The sequence below is a fragment of the Protomyctophum parallelum genome (genome assembly GCF_964188405.1).
Source record: "Protomyctophum parallelum genome assembly, chromosome: 15".
Classification (NCBI taxonomy): domain Eukaryota; kingdom Metazoa; phylum Chordata; class Actinopteri; order Myctophiformes; family Myctophidae; genus Protomyctophum; species Protomyctophum parallelum.
In genome coordinates, this window is record NC_139710.1 from 16329608 (window position 1) to 16352827 (window position 23220).

A 23220-nucleotide genomic window follows, 5' to 3' on the forward strand; every position below is an offset into this window, starting at 1 on the left:
TAATTTTTCGGCCCATTCCCATATGCTTAGAATAAATAAAACATTCACCTCTGTGGAGAGCTCTCATAAAGTGTCATTTAGTCACCATAATGTCATGTAGATTCATTGGTTTCCAATGGACTGTGAAGGCTATGCGAGAGGTGACCTTGGGGAAAATGTGATGACATTGCAATTGACTTAGATGGCTTCTAGACTATAACAGGTCATACTGTCTCTTTATTTACCGCCATCTTTCCCTCGTCTTTAATCCCACTTTTTCCTGAGATTTTGCATCTGTACCCTTGTTTTCTTTTGCACTCTTACATTCTGCCAATGCCAGATTTGGTCTTTTTATCTAGACCACCGATAACATATGTTTAACCGTTATTTTGTGGGGAAAACAAAAAGAACATTTAAAAATGGAAATCTTTTTGATAAATGTTTTTATATCCATTGGAAAACATATTGCTGACGTTTTCAATTTAATCATATAATGGCTGATATATCTGCTAAATTGATAATCAGTCAGGCTCGATAATACTTTTATTACACAACCAGCCCCCACCTTATCTGTTCCTTCTCTCCCTCCTCTCACCTCTTCATTTAGGTTGGTGACATTGGAGAACAGCCCAGCCATCACCCCAGAACTTCTCAGAATTTTCCAGAATATGTCTGCATTGCTAGGTAAGCTCACATGAGGTTTCTTAGTAAGGTACTGTATGTATGGGATTTTCATTGTGCACTGTAAAATTATGGGTCCATTTGGCGCCATTATTACACTCACTTTCTTTACACTTGTGTGTGTGCGAGTGTGCACATATACAGTGCATGTTTTCAACTTCCAAGTTTATACTGTAGGTGTAAATGGTTGGGGGAAATTATTTTCCTTACCAGCTCCCAATGTTTTTCAGTTACAAAATAGTAAGCATAAATAAGAAACAAAGGAAAAAAGTTGAATAATAGGACTACATCTATACACAGTACACTGACTGCTCCAATCGAAAAAATATATATAAATGCACGTGCGTGCACATCTGTGTGTAAGTACAGTATGTATTTTAGTACAAGCATCATTTAGTACACTGCGTGAACACGGTATGTGCAAATCTTCAATTACATAATCATATGCTGGACAACTTCAGTTTTTTTCAACCAAGGTTCAGGTTTTAGGGTGTTATTAGACAAAGTAAAAGATGAGTGTTAATTCTTTTTCATTTGCTGCTTTCTTTCGTTTTAGCTACAGTATTTTTGTTAGGGGGGCGGGGTCATTCGAACGGGGGCTAAATACGTTTATATTCAATAGATCCCGTGATCTTTTGTGGACAGATAATTTTGTGAGGTCTATTATGACTATAGTAAAAGAATATAATATAAAATATTAGGACCATGTTAGAATGCCCCGCCCCCCTGTCAAAAATAGCTAAAACAAAAGAAAGCAGCAAAAAAAAAACTAACACTCATCTTTTACGTTGTAAAAGTTGTCCTTTAACTTCAGTTTCTATGACTTTAGCCCATATCGGGCAGAACCTTCAGTAATCAGAATATGGAATATAATCTGTTTACATCCATTTTAGGGCCCTGGCTGGCTCAGGAGCACTAATAGACTCTTCATTAACATTCCCAAGGCAGAAAGATTTGTTTACCCTGGAGGAACATATATCTCTGGACATATAGAGTTACTTTGTTAATGGCAGCAGGTAGTGTGACCAGAGTAGACAGACACAGCAGTACGACAGGACAGGACAAAATAATGACTGTCAAACTGAATTGAGACGCATCATTATTGTCGTATAATTTGTGCAACAAAACGCAACGACCAAGCTCGTGTGTATGCTTAGTGGCTCTTGGCGCTTGGCGCGTGCATTGCTCACAGTAGCTTTGTAATAGTCTATATGCTGCAGGGCTATACTGCCCTGGTGGGTCTGACTCTGTAGCCTGTAGCCACTGGTGGCTGATTGAACGGATCTAGCTGCTGTAGGTGATTTATTATAGGCCCCCCTGAGGATGCTGCACTGGCTGTAGCATGTAGATAAAGTGTGTGTAAAATTGTGTGTGTCACAGAATGTGTGTCGCTCTCCATGCAGGGAGGAGCAATATTGATTTGGTGCAGCTTTGGGGAGTAAAGGAACTGACATGAAAGTCACTGACATGGTCCACAGCACTGCACCAGTGGATGGATGGGAAGATGAGAGACGTAATGAAGACAGGTCCTAGATAGAAAGATGAGGATGATAGGAAAGAGGGATCAAAATATGGCTCGGTAGATGTGCAAGTTTATTGGAATTGTATTACGGTCAATATAAGCAATTTGTCTCGAGTCTACATTATCTCTAACAGAAATCCTACAGAAATCCCCTGCTGGGTGTTCTAGTAACAAGAAAGCATTCCCCGGGGGAGCTGTGATGATGTGTGAATACATGAACACAGAATCCACATTTCCAGCACACTCAGTACTCTACTTACAACCTCAGCACAGCACGTTAATAACTATCACACGGTACCTGGCAGCATACACAGACCCCTGCTGTGTGACCCTTAAAGCCACCCTTCAGTCTGATTATAGACCAGAAAGAGCATTTCCTTCTCTTTTTTACCATTATTTTCTCTCAAGCCTTTTTAACTTACTGCCTCCCTGGAGGTGTGTACATGTACACTTTCTTTCTGAAGGCTTTGACAGGTCTAGTGATGCAAAGAAAATTGAAAATGGATTCACACCCCTTCATGTGCTAGCTAACTTGAGCATTCCGTTAGTGAATGTCTTAAAGGCATACTATTGGCTTGCTTGAAGTTTATCTTCACTGCCCAGCTGTGGTCAAATGAATGTCACATATTTGCGAGGAAAATTCAGAATCCCAAACCCGTCCGTCCTTTTGTCCGTGCCCGAATTTTGGAAAAAGAAAAAAAGTTTTACCAGCCGTTTTAGCTGCTGGTTAAACACAGCGCATGAAATGTAGACGACCTAGTCATACTGACGGCCTATCCTGATTGACTCCATCATCTGCCTCCTCTGGCCAATGGGACAGCAAGCAACTGCATGCATGAACACCGCAACTCACTAATTCTCGTACCAGTTGCTGTACGTTCTATGGAGAATAACTTGGGGTTTTTGATTGATTGAATTGATTGATTGATTGAAATATTTATTAACAGTTTGTAGAATTTACAGTACATTTTAAGCACAAACTCAATACAAAGACTGTCAACTGTGAGTGGACGACCCAATTAAGCATTACACTTGTTTACAACAGGGTCCACATTGTTCAATTCATCAAAACATTTAAAGACATACAACCATTTAGAGACATACAAATAGACATTTCTATGTAGCTAAAGAACAGAACAGGAATTCATCATATGGGAAGCAAAAAAGGGAAAATATACAAGCACTGGGAAAATATACAATATACAGTGAGGGAAATGGGGTGGGGGGGTGGGGGGGATTCAGATTTTACAGAGGCCAGTTTCGAATTGCAGCCATCCGTAGGTGCCCTTTGAGAGCGGTTTTGAAGGAGTCAAGGGATTCACATGTCTTAATGACTGTTGGTAGGGCGTTCCACATTTTGGTGGCATAGGAGCGAAAATAATTTAGTCCCTTGTTTGTGCCGAATCTGGGTTGTACATGGTTTGTTGCACTCCCTCTGGGTAATCTTAAATCGTGTCTATAAAAAAATCTTCAGGTGCTGAACCAAAACATACGTACAGGAATAAAGGAAGGAGGTTTGCACACTGTCATCTTAAATCGTCTCATATAAGAATTGTGGTCCAAAAATAAACAAGCTGTGTCTGCGATATTGTTGGGGAGGTGTCTCTGTATAGTTTACGTCATTCATATTTGATAGTCTGTTGCGTGGTCGCATAAATGCGTGTTGTTCCTCTATATTACATTATCATACATCGCTCTGTTTGGGTTTGCGCAATATGCAATTGTGCACTGCATACATCTTTGAAACTTCATTACCGAGCCACTTTGTGAGCTTGTTAGGTCTGCTATTTACTACTCACTCGTTACGTTAATTGTATCTGCTATTTTTTTAAGTGGTGCAACCACTTCTACATCCAGCGATGTCCGTATGTATCATGTATCCGTCTTGAGCACGAGTGGTGTGCGCATGCGTGAAATTGGAACGAGAGAAGTATGTGACATGGCTGGCACCTGCTGGACGCAAACGATACAGAGAATGCCATGGAAGAGGGAAACAAAATCATAAACACACACACACACACACACACTTCCAGATGAGAGCCCCCCTTCCCTGCCTCTCTCTCTCCTGCTCGCTACACAAGCATGCACGCAGTCATGCTATGTCAGCTTGATGCTACACAGACCATGCTAATGCTAAAGTCAACATTAGCTTTAGCATTAGCATGGTCTGTGTAGCGTCAAGCTTTTACAACTGACTGCCCGATTCTGATCTAACACATTGTGGAGCAAATTAATTAATAACGAGTCCAAAGTAGGCATTCAGCCTAGCTGACGAGTGACGAGTGCACTGCTCACAGCTCAACTCCCAGCCCACACTGTGACTACGCACAGGCTGACGGGAGAGAAAGAGAGAGAGAGAGAGGGAGGGGGGAGGGGGGGGGAGGCGGGGCTCACTGACTGCCTGATTCACAATTTCACATGCGTCTCTCAACCATTCTGTCAAACGTCACAGGTTAATCGCGCGTCAAAAAAAATAGTGCCGTTAAGAGGATTGTAAGTTAACTAGTTAATTATTAACTAGTTAACTTACAATCTTGGACGCAAACGATACAGAGAAGAAATTGGAACGATACAGAGAAGAAATTGGAACGATACAAATTGGAACGATACAGAGAACCAATAGACGGGAGTTGCACCACTTGGTTCACACTGGTGTGATTTTTTTACTGTGGACCACCTCCGCCACAAATATAAAAGCAGCTGGTAAAACAGGACTGTCATAATTTCTTGTTTTTATATTAATCCTACATAAAACACGTCTGCCCTGCATTTTTCAAATCTGCCTTTAATTCCGTGACCAGGAGGCCGAATAAAAAAAAATATATATTTATCTTTATAGTCATGTGATCAAGACGGATCTGTGTGTTTGCAGGTGTGGACCATTTTGAGCAAAATGCCTTAAATCATGAACGCAGCGTCTGATTGCTGCTGACCTTGCACTCACATTTCCACTACATTGAGAAACAATGAATGCCACCCTTTTAACATTGCCCTATTATAGCGCCACCAGGAGACACATTTTTGCAAAAAAATAATTAATAATAATAATAATAATAATAAACATTTTAGGCTATATTACTACTCATATATTTTCTCCAAACATCACAAACGTTCCTGACCTGGTGGAAACCTGTGCTCCGAGCTACACTGTACAATAGTGAACAGATGCAAGTACTGGTTTTGGTTCTGAGTTATTGGTCTGACTCTGAAATCATCTTGTTCATCGTGTTCATCTTTTCAATCTGCATGCTTCTGTTGCTTTCCATTTCTTCCATGCTGGTGATAGGATTCATTAGGATCTTCATTACACACATTAGATATTTATGTGACATTACTTTGTAACATTATTTTCAAAGCTGTGTATGTAAATAATGAATGTGTATGTATATTGTGGACTTTACATGGATATCAATGCATTGCATATTTCTTGTAGGCATAAAGGCAGCACAATATATTGTGCAGATTGCAATTTTGGTCTTGAACGCAGAAGCTATAGGGGAAATTCAACACTGCATTCGTTGCAGAGAATTAGTTAAACGCATAGTTGCCGTTCAGAACAAATTAGCCTCAAAATTAAAGCACACGCTCCCCTTACAGTTTTCCTGCAAACATGAATACGAACAGAACAGCTTGAGCTATAAATAAATAAATACATGAGCTTCTACATATGCATTCATTTACATACATCTATAATTAAATAGAAGATTCATTGTATCTATATGTTTTTCTAGTCTCTGTCACACACCTTGGTCTTCTTTCTCAGCACTAGGGTCATTATCCTCTGTTGGTTTTCATCACTGGTTTCTGCTGGCACATTTTCTCTGTCTAGGAAGAGAAATGAATGGATGTGGAGCCATTGAGAATGAGCCAGGCTGGGTTCTGGTGCTGCTGTCTGCCAGGTGTGTGGCCTGGTCCGCCTGATACACAGCCCAGCTCCATCACTGCTAAACTTGAGCTGTAAATTCTCAAATTAGAATCTTTCCCATGCTAAGTTCCAGCAGCTTCATTGTGGTATTGAAGTATTATCATTATGGTGGTTACTAATTGATAATCTATTTACTGTAGATATACAGTACTGTGCATATTCTTATGAATGATCACACTAATGCTAATAATGTTCAGATGTTGTTTAGACAGACTTTTTCTGCCTTTATTTATAGTAGAGATGGACTAGAAACAGGGCTAGAGCAACATGCAGCAAGGACCGTCAGGAACGGGATTCGAACCCACGGTCTGCTGTCTACTTATGAGCCTTGGTGCCCGGACTGCGAGGCCAATGATCCGGGCCAGACGGACATTACTTTTGATACTTAGTATCCTAGGTTACTAAATAGTTTGTGGCCAGTGTTTCAGTGAACAGTTAAGAGAGTGGGAAAAAAAGTAGATTTAAACAAATATTCATGAACACGTTCGTCAAGCAATACAAAGAATGGTTTCAGAAGAACATTAAAACACATTGGATTACTGTAACCCTAGTTGAAAGTCATTTCCAAGTACCTTGGGATTGGGTCTTTGTTTTGTCACAAGAACAAAGTGTTTGTGTGTGTGTGTGTGTGTGTGTGTGTGTGTGTGTGTGTGTGTGTGTGTGTGTGTGTGTGTTTGTGTTTGTGTGCACCCCCCACCCACACACACACCCCTGCTTATGTGAACTTCCATCCTTCAGTTTTGGATAAAGTAAACCGATCATTTTTGGCTCCTCAATTTGTGCACAGATCTGCATTTGCTGCATTGGCATTGTTTGCCACTGTTGTCTCAAGACTTGATTACTTATCCAATACTTTGAAAGAGCAGCAACAGCAAACTGTAAACGGAGTGAACCCCTCATTGATTTGAAGTTGTTAGTAAAGCTGAGTGAACGTTTGTATTGAACATGCCTTCGGGTGTGTTTTATTGAAGGAATACATTGTACAGTATGACTGGGAAACGTATTTTTTTTTTAACGTACACTTTTTATAACTAACTAGAGCCTTAAAGAGGATCCTCTTTATGCTAAACTCGTGCAGCGCTTGCAATTGGCTTGAAGCATTTAAGGAAACATAGTTCGACCTGAGAGTTAATATTGTATCTCCATTTATCACGCTAGATTTACTACTGTCTAGTTAGTGCAGTGCAGGGCAGGCATTGTCAACCTTATCACATATGAACCAGACATTTGTGGGGGTAAATGGGTACAATATCAGTGTCCCCAGCAAGCGTCAGAGGTAGTTCAAAAGCAGTTACTGTATCACAGTCAGTGAAACCTGATTTCTTGTGGTAATGTTTTCTGACATGGCACACTTTGTAGCTTTGGCCACAGCATTAAATTATTCATTGGGTGTGACTTCATCATCAGTTTTATTAGATCAACTATTTGATCAAATATGATGACTGATGTTTTCCTTTTTGGGGTCATGTCTTGCCTGAAGTTAAATGAATTCCACAAATGTATTTGGCAGGACTGCCTCTTCCTTTTCAAGTTGTTCTAGAAAAAAAGTGGATAAGAGTGGATCAAATTGTGACTGTTGTTGTAAATGAATATACAGTAAACACACCTTGCTGTACAGAGAATTCTGCAGACGTTCCTGAACATTTGTCATACTGAAATAATCTGTCAGTTAACTGTATAAAAGTATGTGTAGGTTTAACTGAATAAGGCTATTGAAGCAACCTGAACTGGGCATTTTTTATGGGAAGACATGTGTTTAGTTGCAATATCTGTAGCAGTGTTATCGTGTGCTCACACATACATTGAGCATCACTGTACTGTCATGTCCAGTGCAGGGCCTGGTGCTCTGTGGAGCCTACCTTGAACTCACAAGCATAAATCTATGTTTCTTTCTTGTATTGATATAAATATACATGGCAAAGGATATCGCTATGTGCACTGCTTAACAGCAGGGCAAGTAGGTAATGATAATGGTGGTGCAGGAATGAGACGGGAAGCAGACAAAGATTTTAAAGGCATCATCATGGTGATTACAGCCAGACTGATCCCGATATTGGAGAGTGCTAGGCCACCGATTTCTGTAGTGAGCTGTAGATTGTTTTTGCCAAACGTTTGAATGACATGTCCAAAATAAGGACAGTAGGTTTACAATGTCGTCCAAAAAGTAGTGGCCAATATAGACCAAATCGATATATCGGTCTTGACCTAATGGTCTAGCACTAAGGATGGTGATTTTGATATGTTCAACAGCTTAATTCCCCCTAAATATATCTGGACAACTGCTGTCTGGAATTCCATGGAGTTTGCTGTGCACCTTCATGCTCCTCAATGATGATGAACCCAATTGCATTTTCTTTAGCAAGTTTCCAGTTGCTCACAGTACATATTATAATCAAACTGTTGCACATTTCATGAACCATCCTGAGCACATTCATGCTCCCCATGACCGTTCCTCTAGGCTTACCCTCAAGCCAAAATATCAACTTTTCTCATACATGCCGTTTCAAAATCTAATGGATAGATTGCATGATGAAAACTACTGATTTGTGTGACCACAACACACTTTTGCTAATCAAGGGGGGTGGGGGGACTATTCCGGGGGCCAGTTTCGAATTGCAGCCGTCCGTAGGTGCATTTTGAGGGCGGTTTTAAAGTATTTTGAATCTTGTAGACAGGACCCATTGCAAGATGCTGTACTCTGTCGTCAACCATAAGCCATTCCAGCCTATCAAAATGGGCAGGGGTGACACGCGCAGATTTGGTTTGAGTTTTCCCTACTGAGCAAGAGACTCAATTCGACTTATCGTTCTTTTCAGCTGGGTGTCAGCTGTAACAAGCCCCTGCCTTGACTCCATCTCAATCCATACTCTTATTGCCATGTCCTCTCTGAGAGCTCTGGGAATCCCAACTGTGTTTTAATAACATTATAGCATAGTGCTTGATGCACTATGCTGTCATGGCACTATGGTTTCTCTCACTCTCTCTGCATGTCTCTCTGTGTGAGATGATCCTTATCTGCCAGGCTGCCAGCTACACCCAATCGATAATGTGGAATGTAGTATGAAGTGAATTCCTCACTCTGCACCAATTTGCCGGTCGTCAATATAGATACATACTGTAGGAAAGTTTAGATATATAACACGTATGCCCCGCTTTCTTCATATTCCCGGTTGGCTTACTACGCCTCTCCCCAAGCAATTACTCCAGACACATAATTACATTTTTACAGTGTCAGAGATAAGGGCCTTCTGCCTTGTGGGGAAGAATAATAATAGTCTCATTTGACACCGGCAGGAAGTGACTAAGCCTAATAGAAGTATGCATCTTTCACATTGAGCTGTTAAATCTTCCATCAAACCTTGCACTCATCCCCATCCTTATCACGTGCGTATTTTGCTCACTTGAGCATACTCTGGCCTAGAGGATATCCATAAGGATAACAGTACCTTTTGCCTTATGTGTACACACACACACACACACACACACACACACACACACACACACACACACACACCACTCCCTGTTACTGTATACCTGTGTGGTGTATCTCTTAAAGCTACATCCTTTCTCTCTAAACACTCACACATTAAGTATCACTCTAAACCTCCATTGCCTACCTGTACATTTTGCTGACTAAAACTATGATGATTTGGTTTTCGCTGACGAAAACTAGAAATGAAATAACTAAGGTTGATGACTAAATCTATTGACAATTTCGTCAACAAATAAAAACTAGACTATAATGTTAGGGATGGACGAGTGGAGAAGAAGTTGTGTTATGTTTGGTTGTATGTATCACGTTCCGAAAAATTCCATAAAAATGCAATTCATTATGTCAGATAAACATATGGAATGTCAGAACAGGTCAGCTCCATATATGGAGATCTAACGGTGGCAGCGGTGGTAGTGTCTTGAGTGTACAGGTTTTGATGAGGTCTGGCCATATATGGAGTGTCTTGAGTGTACAGGGTTTGATGAGGGCTGGCCATATATGGAGTGTCTTACTCTTGAGTGTAGAGGGTTTGATGAGGTCTGGCCATATATGAAGTGTCTTGAGTGTACAGGGTTTGATGAGGTCAGATCAACATGGAATCAGAACAGGTGGTGGCAGCAGGGGCAGTGTACAGGGTGTGATGAGGTCAGATCAACATATTGAATTAATTCTGTATTGGCCATATATGGAGCGTGTCACGAGGTGTGACGGACGGACAGACGGACTGACTGACAGGTTTTGCAGGTTTCATAGTAAACTGCGACCTATGGTCACAATACAAATGCTGTCAAAATCTACACTGACCTGAGACATCGCTGGTAAATAACAAAATAAAAAAATAGTGTTATTGTTTTAGTGTTTGGTTCATTTAGCCAGCTTCCTGAAATTATCTAATAACACAGGGGTTCTCAACCTGGCGGTCGCGACCCCTTCAGGCGTCATCAAACTATTGTGGGGGGGTCCCCAGATTATTTTCAAAAATAAAATAAAATAATTAATTGCAACTGAATGGCTGGAAAATGGAAATTAAGAGTTTACATAGTAACTTTCCTTAATGATTTTATTTGGTTTCAGTATTTATTTATGATGCATTTTCTCTCGTGATCAATTTGTATTGGAGGTGGGCGGGACGTGGGTCGTGAGACATGGCAAAAGCATTTCCGGGGGTCCTGAGCCAAAAAGGTTGAGAACCCCTGTAATAACACACATCACTACACTACCTAGAGATGCAGCCATGTTGCTTTTCATCAGCCACCATGTTTGGCTGTAATAGACTTTCTCTTTTCTTGCCAGTACAGAGAAAGCAGCATTTTGGTGAAACATGGACATAATAAAGTTCTCTTTCCTCAATGCATTTTAGGCGCCAGATACTGTATATACACCTTCTCTTTTAGCATCACACCTGAAAAGAGCATTCTCCCGCAGGGGTCTTTGCTTCAAGTATGGTTGAATGTCAACCTTCCACCACAGATGTCTTCACATCTCTGTATAAAGTCCCTGATCTGGGATGGTTTCCCGTCTTGGCCTGCAGGGGAAGAGGCTCGTAGCTGCACCTTGAGCGGTGTCCTTTGCGTTTTCCCCGTGAAGTCTTCCATTGGCCTGCGGAAACCCCCTCCTGGCTGCTGTGGATAGTTTGTGATCGCCTGTCGCTCCAGGCAATTTGTGGTGCGCCTCATAGGAGGTGGACTCACCTAGAGGACTGGCATTTCCGGGCTTCATTTGCATTTAACCCATTCTGACCTGAGATCAGATTAAAAAAATGTCTTCTACATCCTGACAGTTTTCTGAAAGCTATTTTTGAAAGTTTTCAAAAATAGCGCCACTCGGTGGTGCGCTATGAGCTTGTAGACCTGCTATTTTTCAATAGTTAAAGTTTGACTCCAAGCCTGTCTGTTGTAGAACTTTTCAAGCCCTATACCGTCCATCCTTCAGTGCTTTACTCATTCATATTCAGGTATCATTAGTATATTTGGTGCATTTATATATTCATCTAGTGCCTTTATCCAAGGCGCTTTACATAGATTGTGCATTACATCCACCCATTCATACACCGATGACGGGGGGGGAAACCATGCAAGGCGCCAACCAGCACATCAAGAGCAATTCGGGGTTCAGTGTCTTGCTCAAGGACACTTCGACAGTAACTCTGGGGGAGCCCGGGTTCGAATTGGCAACCTTGTGGTTTCCATCTCAGCCACTCTACCCATGAGCTACCGCCACCCTTTAGTAACACACATGAGACATGTTAGAGTGGCTTCACATAATGTTATTTAGATAGTTTTTTTCTTAGTCCTGGCCATGGAACATGTCAGGGTACCTCAAACGTAATAGATTTTTTTGATTGGTTTTGATTGATTGAATACTTTATCAGTCAGAAATGTAAACCGCACAAGGTACAGTCAGACATTAAGGCTAAAAGGATAACACATAAAAGTCCAGGGGACTTTATGGTGTCCTACATCAGTGTGTGTGTGTGTGGGGGGGGGGGTTGCCAAATTATTTTGGGGGGTCCCCAAATTATTAAAAAACAATAATAGTTTACATAGTACGTGGTGCATGCATACACTTTCCTTAATGATTATATCTGGTTTTCTCTATTATTAAGGTTATTTTAGCAGTCAGTTTGTATTGGTGGTGGGGAGAGGGGCGGGGCAGGGGTCGCGAGACATGGCCAAAGCATTTCCGGGGGTCCCCAGCCAAAAACGTTGAGAACCCCTGCCCTACATGGTAAGCAAAGTGCCATATCAAGTTTGGAGGCTACATGTATGTAAGTGAGCAAGACGACACACATTGCAGCAGATTCAAATATTTCACCTATACATTATACCTCCGCCAGCATTGAACATCAGACTACAATTGGGTGTTATTATTGGAATTTACATTACTTTCCTTCTCATGACATATTCAGTGAAATGTGCAACTTCTAACTAGGCCTAATTAGGCCTATAATCATGACAGCCCTACTTCTAACTTTACAGCACTCCGAGTGCGCTCCCGTGAATTTGTTTCGTGCGTGCTCTTTTCCGCGACTCACCAGACCTGGATTCGGTTTAGCTTTTACGCTTGCGTTGTCGCGCCCCTCTTGAGCAGACCTGTAGAAGACCTGTAGCAGACCTTTAGCAGACCTGTAGCAGACCTGTAGCAGACCTGTAGCAGACCTGTAGTAGCAGACCTGTAGCAGACCTGTAGCAGACCTGTAGTAGCAGACCTGTAGCAGACCTGTAGTAGCAGACCTGTAGCAGACCTGTAGCAGACCTGTAGTAGCAGACCTGTAGCAGACCTGTAGTAGCAGACCTGTAGCAGACCTGTAGCAGACCTGTAGTAGCAGACCTGTAGCAGACCTGTAGTAGCAGACCTGTAGCAGACCTGTAGTAGCAGACCTGTAGAAGACCTGTAGCAGACCTGTAGCAGACCTGTAGTAGCAGACCTGTGGCAGACCTGTAGCAGACCTGTAGCAGACCTGTAGTAGCAGACCTGTAGCAGACCTGTAGTAGCAGACCTGTAGCAGACCTGTAGCAGACCTGTAGTAGCAGACCTGTAGCAGACCTGTAGTAGCAGACCTGTAGCAGACCTGTAGCAGACCTGTCGTTGATCCATCCAGGCAACAACGTGTGCGTTCCTCGCTCCCTGTTTGCAAGGCCCTTAAGACTTCTCCGTCCTCAGACTGGAGAGACTGAAAGCGAGTGACAATAGACGGTGTGGAATAAAAGCCCCAGTTCTATCAGTCCCGATGCATACTGTCAGTTCTCTGCTACGAATGAAAAATAAGCACCCTTTGTATGCAAAATTAGTCTGTAAACACATTTTGAAGTTATTTATCCTCTGATGAAAGTCACGCATTCTGCACCCACACACTTAAAAGGTCAATCCAGGCTTTAATAAACACTTTCTATTGCCAGAACCCACCTACTTTGCACTTAAAATACACATTTATCCCATATCAAAGACTCGAGACTGCCTCAGCCAGAATCTCTTGGGAATAGGATTGAAAACGGGCACACGGGGGTTGTTTCAGTCATCATTGGGGCCCCATTCTTGTGATAGCCTAATATATCATTAATGATTGGACTGTCGAGGACTTTGATGTTTAAAGGGGTAGAGTGTACACTACACTACAGCTCTGTGTCGAGGGTCCATCAGCGTGAAAAATGAACATTTTGAGCTGAGTTGACAAGGATTAGTTATGGATTAAGCGTTAAATTCTAATGTAAAAAACTCAGCCATTCTCTGCCTCTTAACCAGTGTTCTTAGCTTGGTGAACACACTTGCAGTAAGCCTATAAGCTACATACACACAGCTTTACACTATGCTATATTTCTCATTTCTCTCCTATACCTAGTACACTAGACTAGAGGTCTTAGCGAATCCCCCCCCCCTCCCCTAAAAAAAGAAGATAAAAGCTGAGACACGTATGTCTGATCTCTGATTCCATGTTTTATTATGGTCTATTGGGTCCGGCTCATGTGCCATTATCACAGGTCACTGTTTATCATTGTATGTAATAACCGAGAAATCGTGGAACCCATCGGTAAGAATATAAATTATAATAATTCTTATAATTTGTTTCTGAGGTCACTGCCAAATTCCCAGTGTTGAGACCGGATCTCGGTCCGTTCACTCTCCTTTAGCCCTCCTCTTCTGGTCGTGCTCTTTTGTTTTCATTCATAATTACAACAACTCTACACGTTCTTTTTTTTTAATACTGTTTTTATTAGGCATTTTTTGTATGACAACATCAGAATATTATCTATGATAATGAGTAGTTCTGTTAAATAAAATGAAAGAAATAACCGGCAATGTAAATGTTCCACATACAATACATAATAAAAAAGACATAAAAACTAAATAAATGTGATAAACATGAAAAGTGTGAACAGACAAACAAAACAGACAACAGGACAGACACTCTTGCTCTCAAACTTTCCCAACATGTTGTTGTAAATTAAGTGAATTACAGACATTCTTTTTTTAAATGAGAAAAAATAAAATAAAGAAAAAACACTCTGTTCCTTTTTTTTCTTTTTTTTTTCTATTGTGCTATCTATTGTGTAGGAGGGGTTAGCGTGCACCTATTGAAATATTCAATGAAGAGTTGCCATGTCTGGTAGAATCGATCTTCACTCCCTCTCAATTCAAACTTAATCTTTTCCAATTGTAAGTAGTGCATAACATCTCTCATAAGTGAAGTGTGAGTCGGAACCTGTGCTTGTTTCCAATTCAACAGTATCAGTCTGCGAGCCAGTAGAGTCACATATTTAACAACTCTACACGTTTTAATGGGAGTTGCATGCATGCATGTGAACATCTGTCCTCAGACACATTCTTGGCTGTGATTGGCTGAGCATTGCATAACGGGTGTGCCACATGAGCCAATATTAGTCCCCACAGGAACCCGCCGTGACAAATAAAAGCCACGTTCAAAGACATATTTGACGTGCATTTAATGATGGCGGGTTGCAGGCCAGGTGGAGTTGTGAAAATGTATGTGGTGCTGCGGGGCGGGCTGGGCCGAGTCAGATTATTATCTCACATGCGGGACCAGCGGGTCATGAAAAACCCTGAAGCTGCTGTTCTTAAATTGTAAATAACCGAAGGGGCATGCTTTCCCAATGGGCATCGTTTCCAACAGGCATTTGCCTAATTTGTTACTAGTCACAATTGCAATTTGCAATTAAAATGCATGCAGCGAGGACTACATTATTAACCAGGTGATCTTGTTTCACTACCACACGCAGGGCTTCCCACAAAAATGATTTGAGTAGAAGGGCCAGGGAAATCCTCTGAGTAGAGGCACTAGGGAGCTCATTTTAGACATACAGTGCAAGTAGAGCAGAAACTAGTCTTTCCTGTTGGCTTAATAAACCTAACTGTGCATTTTTGCTTGTGTGATCAATCTTGGTTATGCTTTATACAGCTTTTCTCTTTCATCAATTATTGCTGAGTTGAACTACCATTAATGTGGAACTCATGGAGTGCAGAAAATATGGAATGTGATCAAACGACATGTAATATGTTACTTAATGACAGATATGTCTCCACATTACAACCAAGAAAACATGCACAGCCAATATATATATATATATTATTTATGTATTTTATATTTATTAAATGCCATTCATGAGGACATTCCAAAATAACCTTGGGCACTTGCACTGCCAGTAAAAAAGACTACTGCAATGAATGTTACAAAGTATGACTTTAAAGCCATGTTCAGATATAAATACCGTTACATTGTCTGCAACGTAAGTTGCAGGCATAAGAAGTGGGACAGGAGTTCTCACATGCCCTTTTTACCTGTAGGCTACAGTTTGCGGCATGATCCATTCTCTTTCTTGGCAGATTTGGAATACAGTACTTGCTAGTCGCTACTCATGTGAGATCAGACCTGAAAGACCTATTGACACGGGGGTATTGCGTTCAATACCCACTTTATTGACATTTTATTTATTGAAATGTATTGAAAAGATTTCCAGCACAGGATGAAATCCTCTATGCCAGACTCGTAAACATACACATAATATACATGTTAAAATGCACAGTTTTCTTTCTTATACATATACATATAGTGCAGGAAAAAAAGCCCCAAAAGTTGACTATACCCCTCCCCGAGGTAGAACAAAACGGGACATAGTTTTTTCATATCTTTAGGATGTCCCCTTCATGAAATGAATTGTCCCGAGATTTACTTTTACTGCAAAGGTCATGAAATTGATCCATGAAGTGACTCACCATATAGGCAAAAAAAAAGCCTACTATGAAAGATGGAGTTCCAAGAAAATCCTTTGCCATTTTCTACCTGTTGGTTGTTTTTACATCATACTTGCATAGATGTTCTACAGGCACTATGCCTACATCCCAGAACAATCAGAATGCAAATATTTTATTTTATTTTATGTTGAATCAGCAGCCTTTTATATAAGGACTTTCTATAGGCGGAAATTACATTTCTGAGGAATGTTCCCTTGTAATCCTGGTGATACTCTTCTGAAATGGGGTAGTACAAATTCTGAGCAATATTCTCTTGTAATTTTGGTCCTACTCTTTATCAACAATGTGACATTCTTTTTTTCATATCTTTAAGATACCCTCTTCATGAAATGGATAGTCAGAAATTTTACCTTTACTGCAAAAGTCATGAAAGTCATCCACAAAGTGGCCATCACTGCAAAAAAGGCCTACCCTGAAAGACGGTCAATCATGTTCTACCTGCTGGTTGTTTTTACATCATATACAGGCATGCGCAAAGGGGGGGTTGGTGGTTGGTGCTTGGGTACCTGCCCTTTTGCCTCAAAGTCCCCAAATAAATATATATATTTTTTGATATTCAGCTATAGTGTAGATTTTCGTCTTACATAAACATTAAATTCCCATTGACAATGGGTGGAGAAGTTACATAGACGAGCAAATCGGCTATTTTTGTTCTACAAAAATAATGGATGATGGATGATGTACAATGATAACAGCGCCCTCACTTCAGTTCACACGGGTGTGATTTTTATGTATACATGGTAATGAGAATGTATTTCTTATTTTACTAACCAAGGATACGGGCCAAGTTATTGTGGAACATAGGTCTGCTATAGTTGGTTATTTCTGATGTGAAATGGCACAGGGGATGCCCAAAAAAGACCACCCCAAAATCGGTGCATACTACACATGCACACATGTGCTCTTTTCTGGGCTTTGGGTAGTGCCCTCTGCCCCTAAAGCAACCAGGATGCCAATATTTGGTTCTATTGTGAATCAGCAACCTTTTATATAAGGCTTTATTATAGTCGGAAATAGCTAAACGTGGACTTTTCTTCAAAATATTCTCCTTTAATACTGATCCTACTATCTGTCAGTGGTAGGACAAAAACTTGTTCTTCCATTAACTTTGACTTGTCCGCTTCATGAAATGGATGGTCATAAGTTCTACTTTCACCTCAAAAGTCATGAAATGAATTTTCAAATAAAAATGCAGAAAAGTCCCCTGCACCATTGTCCACCTATATACCTATAGGCCTACTGTTTGGATTCAATTACATCATATTTGCACATATTATTGTCTACAGGTAGGACCCCAAGATATGTCAAAATACAGTGTGCTGTAATGTGAATCAGCAGGCTTTTGTAGGCTCCAAGGCCTTGTCCTGATCTATTAATACTGTAATATGCCTACAAACAAAATGACCCTGTAGTTATACAAAAAGTCTTTAGTTGAACAACACTTCTTAAAAGTGTTGACTGAAAAAACCTGGACCACTTCCTCCGGAAGTTTATTCCATGCTCTGACAGCTCTAAGTTTAAAGGCATTCTTTCTCTTTTCTGAATGACAGTTTAGAGGTAAGAGTTTAAGGGAATTCCCTCTGAACTCATACCTGCTGTCCCAGAAATGGCTTGGCTGTAAAAAGTCATATATCTGGTGAACTATGAAGTTTATAGACCTCGATCATATCTCCTCTGTGCCTCCTGTACACGTTGGTAACTGTAAGTGTCTTACTCTTAACCTTTCATCATATGACACTTCTTTCAACCCTGGTATTAAGTATAGCCCTTCTCTGAACCTTCTCTATTTTCTCTATGTATTTGATTTTGTAAGGGCACCTGACTGAGCCTGCAAATTGAAGTTGTGATCTCACCAAGGATTTATATAACGGTATAAATAGTTCTTTACGTAAATGTAATAATTTGTTTTGACAGTACCTTATATATATAAAAATCAATACAAATGGAATGAGAAAAAATGTATTATTGTAAGCATTTGAGCCTAGGCATTTGGTGATGAGAATTATGAATAGCATCCATCCATCCATCTACAGGCTACCAGTCTGGCTAAAAGAGGAGAACGAATGAGGAAATGGCAATGAAAGGCAGAATAATAACATGATATGATCATCATTCATTATGACACAGATACGGGGGTTAACAGAGATGGACATGCTTCCCCTGCAAAGCATACCGCAAAGACTTTGCCTTGAATATTGTAGATTCCAATCAGACATAAATGCGGAAACAGGATTGCCACCACTCAAAATTAGATGCACATTCACAGATAGCACCATTGTCTTGTCTATACTACCAGTATCTAGTTCACTATCTAGTTCAAATTCTAGTTGATTATTTTATCTCCCACTTCTGGATTTAATTTCACCTTTGGTTGTGTCTTTGTCTGCCTGCTCAGGGAAATCTGATAGTAGGTAACTACGGAATTGTATGGTGCAATTACTTATAATTATGCACTTCCCATGTAATAATAACCATTACATGAATTAATTTAATATTTAATTGCACTGCACAAGAAACAAATCTATCATTAATTGTCTGTTCTTGAACTCTGCACTTTAGTATTTCAGTTATTTGTCATATCTGCCATGTACCTTTTTATTACGAAACCTAAAAGGCAAACAGAATAGAAATGTATATTCATGATAAAGTTCCAATTGCCAATGCCAAGTACACAATTAATAATTAATAATCGCATGTATTCATGTGACAATTAATCAACAACTCAATGTGCAATCATGACAGCCCCCACTCACTCACTCACTCTAAATGCCATTTTCACACAACTCAACCTCAACGTGCTTTGACTGCCTTCATCTCTGTTATGTTGCAATGCAGCTCTGTGTCAGTGTAGTGTTGAATATTCATGCAGACTGATGTGCTGACTAATAGGCTCCTGGCATACATTATGTAGCAGATGTCTGGCATTCATTATCATTACCTGGCTGTGGCCAGCAGATTGAGAAATTGTATTGCAGCATTAACATAAATCACACCTCCTTTAGTCAGTTCGGTCAGCTGGGTCAACCTCTAATAATTGTGTGTTGACCCCTGCCCAATATTGGAGACTGCTGCTTTACAACAGAGTTTGACAAATGTTTGGTGAGAACTTATCTTGGGCAAGTACCGGTAGTATAGGTTTGGTCAAAGCCTACTTCTTTGGACATGCATACTTGCACACTCGGACTTTGAGACGCCGGTTGCCGGTTTCATGTAATAAATTCCCAACAGATCCCCAAACCTGTTGTTTTGGGCAGCGCTGGTTTCTTCAACCTCCTCTTGTGTTGGCTGGTGAGATGCTCCTAGACGAGACGTGTATACTTCACACCGCAACGGTATAGAGCGTCGCAGTCCCGCCCCTGACAAGCGGCCCGGTGGATGATTCTTTTCCCATAGACGTTTCAGAAAGTATTTAAAGACCTTTAAAGCCTTGGACAAAGCCAACTCGGATGGTGTAATTAGAAAGAAGAAGAAAAAGGCAGGGTACAACACTTTATTTGTTGTTTTTCTTCGTTCTAATTATTTGTTCGACCCAAAGATTTGTGTTTGTCACCATCCGAGTTGACTTTGTCCGAGGCTTAACGGTCTTTAAATAAATAAATAATTTTTGAAACGTCTATGGGGAATGGGAAGAACAGCTGACATTCAAGCTCACATTGCATTGTGGATGTGAGCGTTGTGAGCTTTGGAGGTCTGCTGTACTCGGCGGTTCTCTGTGCGCAACACCTTCGCACGGTGGAACATAAATTAGGTTTGAGGGGATACAGCTGCTCTATTAGGCATACTCTTATGCCGTGATTGAAGGGAGCGCTCCCTCAGCGACTGGAGGTGGGGTTTGGGGGACAACTGCTTTGAGAATCACTAATTGTTTATACACACACAAGTTGACACAACATAATCCAAGGTATATATTTCAAGAAGAGTGAGAGATCACAGTAAACAGCCATCCTAAACCACCTTCTTCCACACTGGGAGAAAAACGCCATCTGACAGTTTGATGGAATGCATTTTTCACTTCAGTGTTGTGACCACTTTTACATTGCATCTAATGAGGTTCCCTTCCCGACCTGCTACTAGTTCTTATCAGTGTGACGTTGTCTGGAAATGCGTCTATATAGCCTTGAGTTACTGCAAAATTAATCCCACAGAGGAAGGCTGTACCATAAAACCGAAACAAGCGTTGTTTTCAGCAGACCTCTAAAAAGATGGCCTTTTTCACGCTGCATTCCAGCTACGATCCCCAAGTTTCATATCCACTGTATCTCTCTCTCCCAACGGAAAGCGGTAATTGCAACGATTTCCTAACTACCTCCCTGGTAGTTTGGCAGCAGCACAACTAGTGCCACTCCCGTGTGCCATCTGCTTCAAATAACTATTCACATTGTCACCCTGATGCTTGTTGGGAATGATGCCCCTCCAGTTATGCAATTCCCATTGCACCGTCGATCTACTATTATCTGTCTTTCTGTCTGTCTATCATACCCATATATGGTGATCTCTGTTTGTCTGGAGTCCAGGCCCGTCTATGACTCTCACAAACACACACACACACACACACACACAGGTCCATCTCAATGAATTAGAACATTGTGTAAAAGTTCTTTTTTTTTAAACGATGAAATATCGACCCTCTGAAAAGTATATTAATGTATGCAGTTAATACTTGGTCTGGGTTACTTTTGAACAAATTATTTCATCAACGGGGCGTGGCTTAGAGGTGAGTCAGTCTGTGGCACTGTAGAGGTGTTATGGAAGCCCAGGTTTGCTTTGATAACAGCCGTAATTCAATTTGTATTGTTCAGTCTTATGTCTCACACCTTCCTCTTGACAATACAACCTAGATTCTCTGTGGGGTTCAGTTCAGGCCAGTTGGCTGGTCAGTTAAGCACAGTAATACCATGGTCAGTGCACCAGTTACGAGCTGGAAAAATTGGCATTTTCATGAAGCTTGTCAACATACTGAAGCACAATGTACTCTAAAAATATGTCTGTGTTGAAACCATTGTTAAGTGTATGTGTGTGTGTGTGTGTGTGTGTGTGTGTGTGTGTGTGTGTGTGTGTGTGTGTGTGTGTATATATGTATGTATATGTATATGTATATATATGTATATATATATATATACATACATACATACATATAGCACGTCTTCTGATGTGATGGCATGGGCAAGGTTTGTACCTGTAAGTGCTTACTTGGCATGAAATGTCAACATACATAAGTATGTTGACATTTCAGCAGAGATAATGTCACACCCTCCTAGGATCTGTCAATTGCTAACACAAATAAATAAAAGTAAAAATAATATTGCAGTGATATAATCTTCCTTTCGCTGCTTGTACCTGTGTGAGTGAGTGACCAATAAAAAAAACTCTTGAATCTCTTTTGTGTAATCGGGTGTGAGCTTTAGAAAGCGGTGGAAATAAACAACTATTCTAAGCGTTTGGATCAGTAACCCTTCGAAAAGAAGAAGCACGCACTGTCTCAATCTCTTGGATCATTTTACCGGGTGCACAGCCAGGAAACCCTGACAGAATTTTACTTTCAAGCCGATGCCATTTTCTGCTTTCATGCATGATTGCGCGTGTGTGTATATCGATATCGGCCAAAATGTCTCATCGGCACATCCCTAGTTTCTACTGTATGCTTCCCCTCTCGACCTCTTGTCCCTTACATCTCCTCTCCACCCTCCCCCTTACATGTGTCATTACCACACCTTCCACCGCTCATCATCACTCCATCTATCCATCTTTCTGTCACCTGGCTCCCCATTATCTGTTATTCTGGTGCCATGACACGTTAACACAATCAGCGCTGGGATTTCTTTCAAAATAAACGCTCGCCCGCTTTTACTCTGTAAGCCCCCCCCCTCCGTTCCGTTCCGGGAAAAAAACGGGAAAGATACTTGTGCTTGCTTACCTCGCGATCGTTTCCTAAATATGTTTTGTCTCACGATTTTGCAACCCATTTTTTTTCACCCTGTGTCAATTATCGAATGTAATCCCGGGCGCTACACTTCCTCTGCCAACCTGGGGGGGCAGCGGACTGACCTCATGCTTCATGAGGAGTCCAAGCTGCTTCTTTTCACCTGACAGGGGGGAATTTTACATTACCTATTTTTTTGTATTCAGACAGCCAGCTAAACTGCTAGGGGCCGCAATCTGCATTCAAAGATTTTCCTACAAGCTTTGTCATTGGTCGATTAGCCTGTCTACTTCCTGATTGGTTAGTCATTTCAGAAGGTTTTTTTTCGACAAAGCTGCATCTTAGAATGCAGACTGTGACCCCTAGATGTGTCACAGAGACTACATTTTTTTGGGCGTGTTTTACTCATTGTCTGAAAATATAAAATAAACAAAAAACAAACATATTATTGCTTATTATTATAGCTACTTTAAAGGTGCAAAAGGTTCCCAACAGGGGAGGTCATGATGTGCATGTTCTTTAGAACGCTGCCGAGGCTGGAAGTACTGTGCCTACACTAAAAACGCTGGGACAACACTCCACACTTCCAAAACTCTTCTCCCTTCTGGCTCCAAAACTATGGAATGCACTTCACATAGCAATCAGAACTGCAGACTCACCAAATCTTTTGCCGTAGTCTGAAATCCCACCTCTTCAGACTCCATCTTAGCCCATAGCATTTGCCGTAGCACTTGCCCTAGCCTCGACGACCTACAGGCGTATGCATAGGCTCAACTTATGTAACTTAAAAAGCATTTATGTAGACATAGCATTCTATAGTGTATACGCATGGTTTCATTATATAGATATTCCACTGTTAGGTTCTTAGCTTACGTATGATTCATGATGACTATTTTTATGTATTTGATGTATTCCATGCTCTTTGTTCTTGC

At 40.9% G+C, this 23220-nt stretch overlaps 1 protein-coding gene across 1 annotated transcript in view; it reads left to right on the forward strand.

Annotated features, from left to right (window-relative positions):
• Positions 1-23220, forward strand: part of ipo11 (importin 11) — a 196512-nt gene that overhangs the window by 102565 nt on the left and 70727 nt on the right. Inside the window, exon 22 of the mRNA XM_083785031.1 lies at positions 587-663. Coding sequence (XP_083641157.1) covers positions 587-663 — 77 coding nt within the window. The remainder of the gene's footprint in view (positions 1-586; positions 664-23220) is intronic.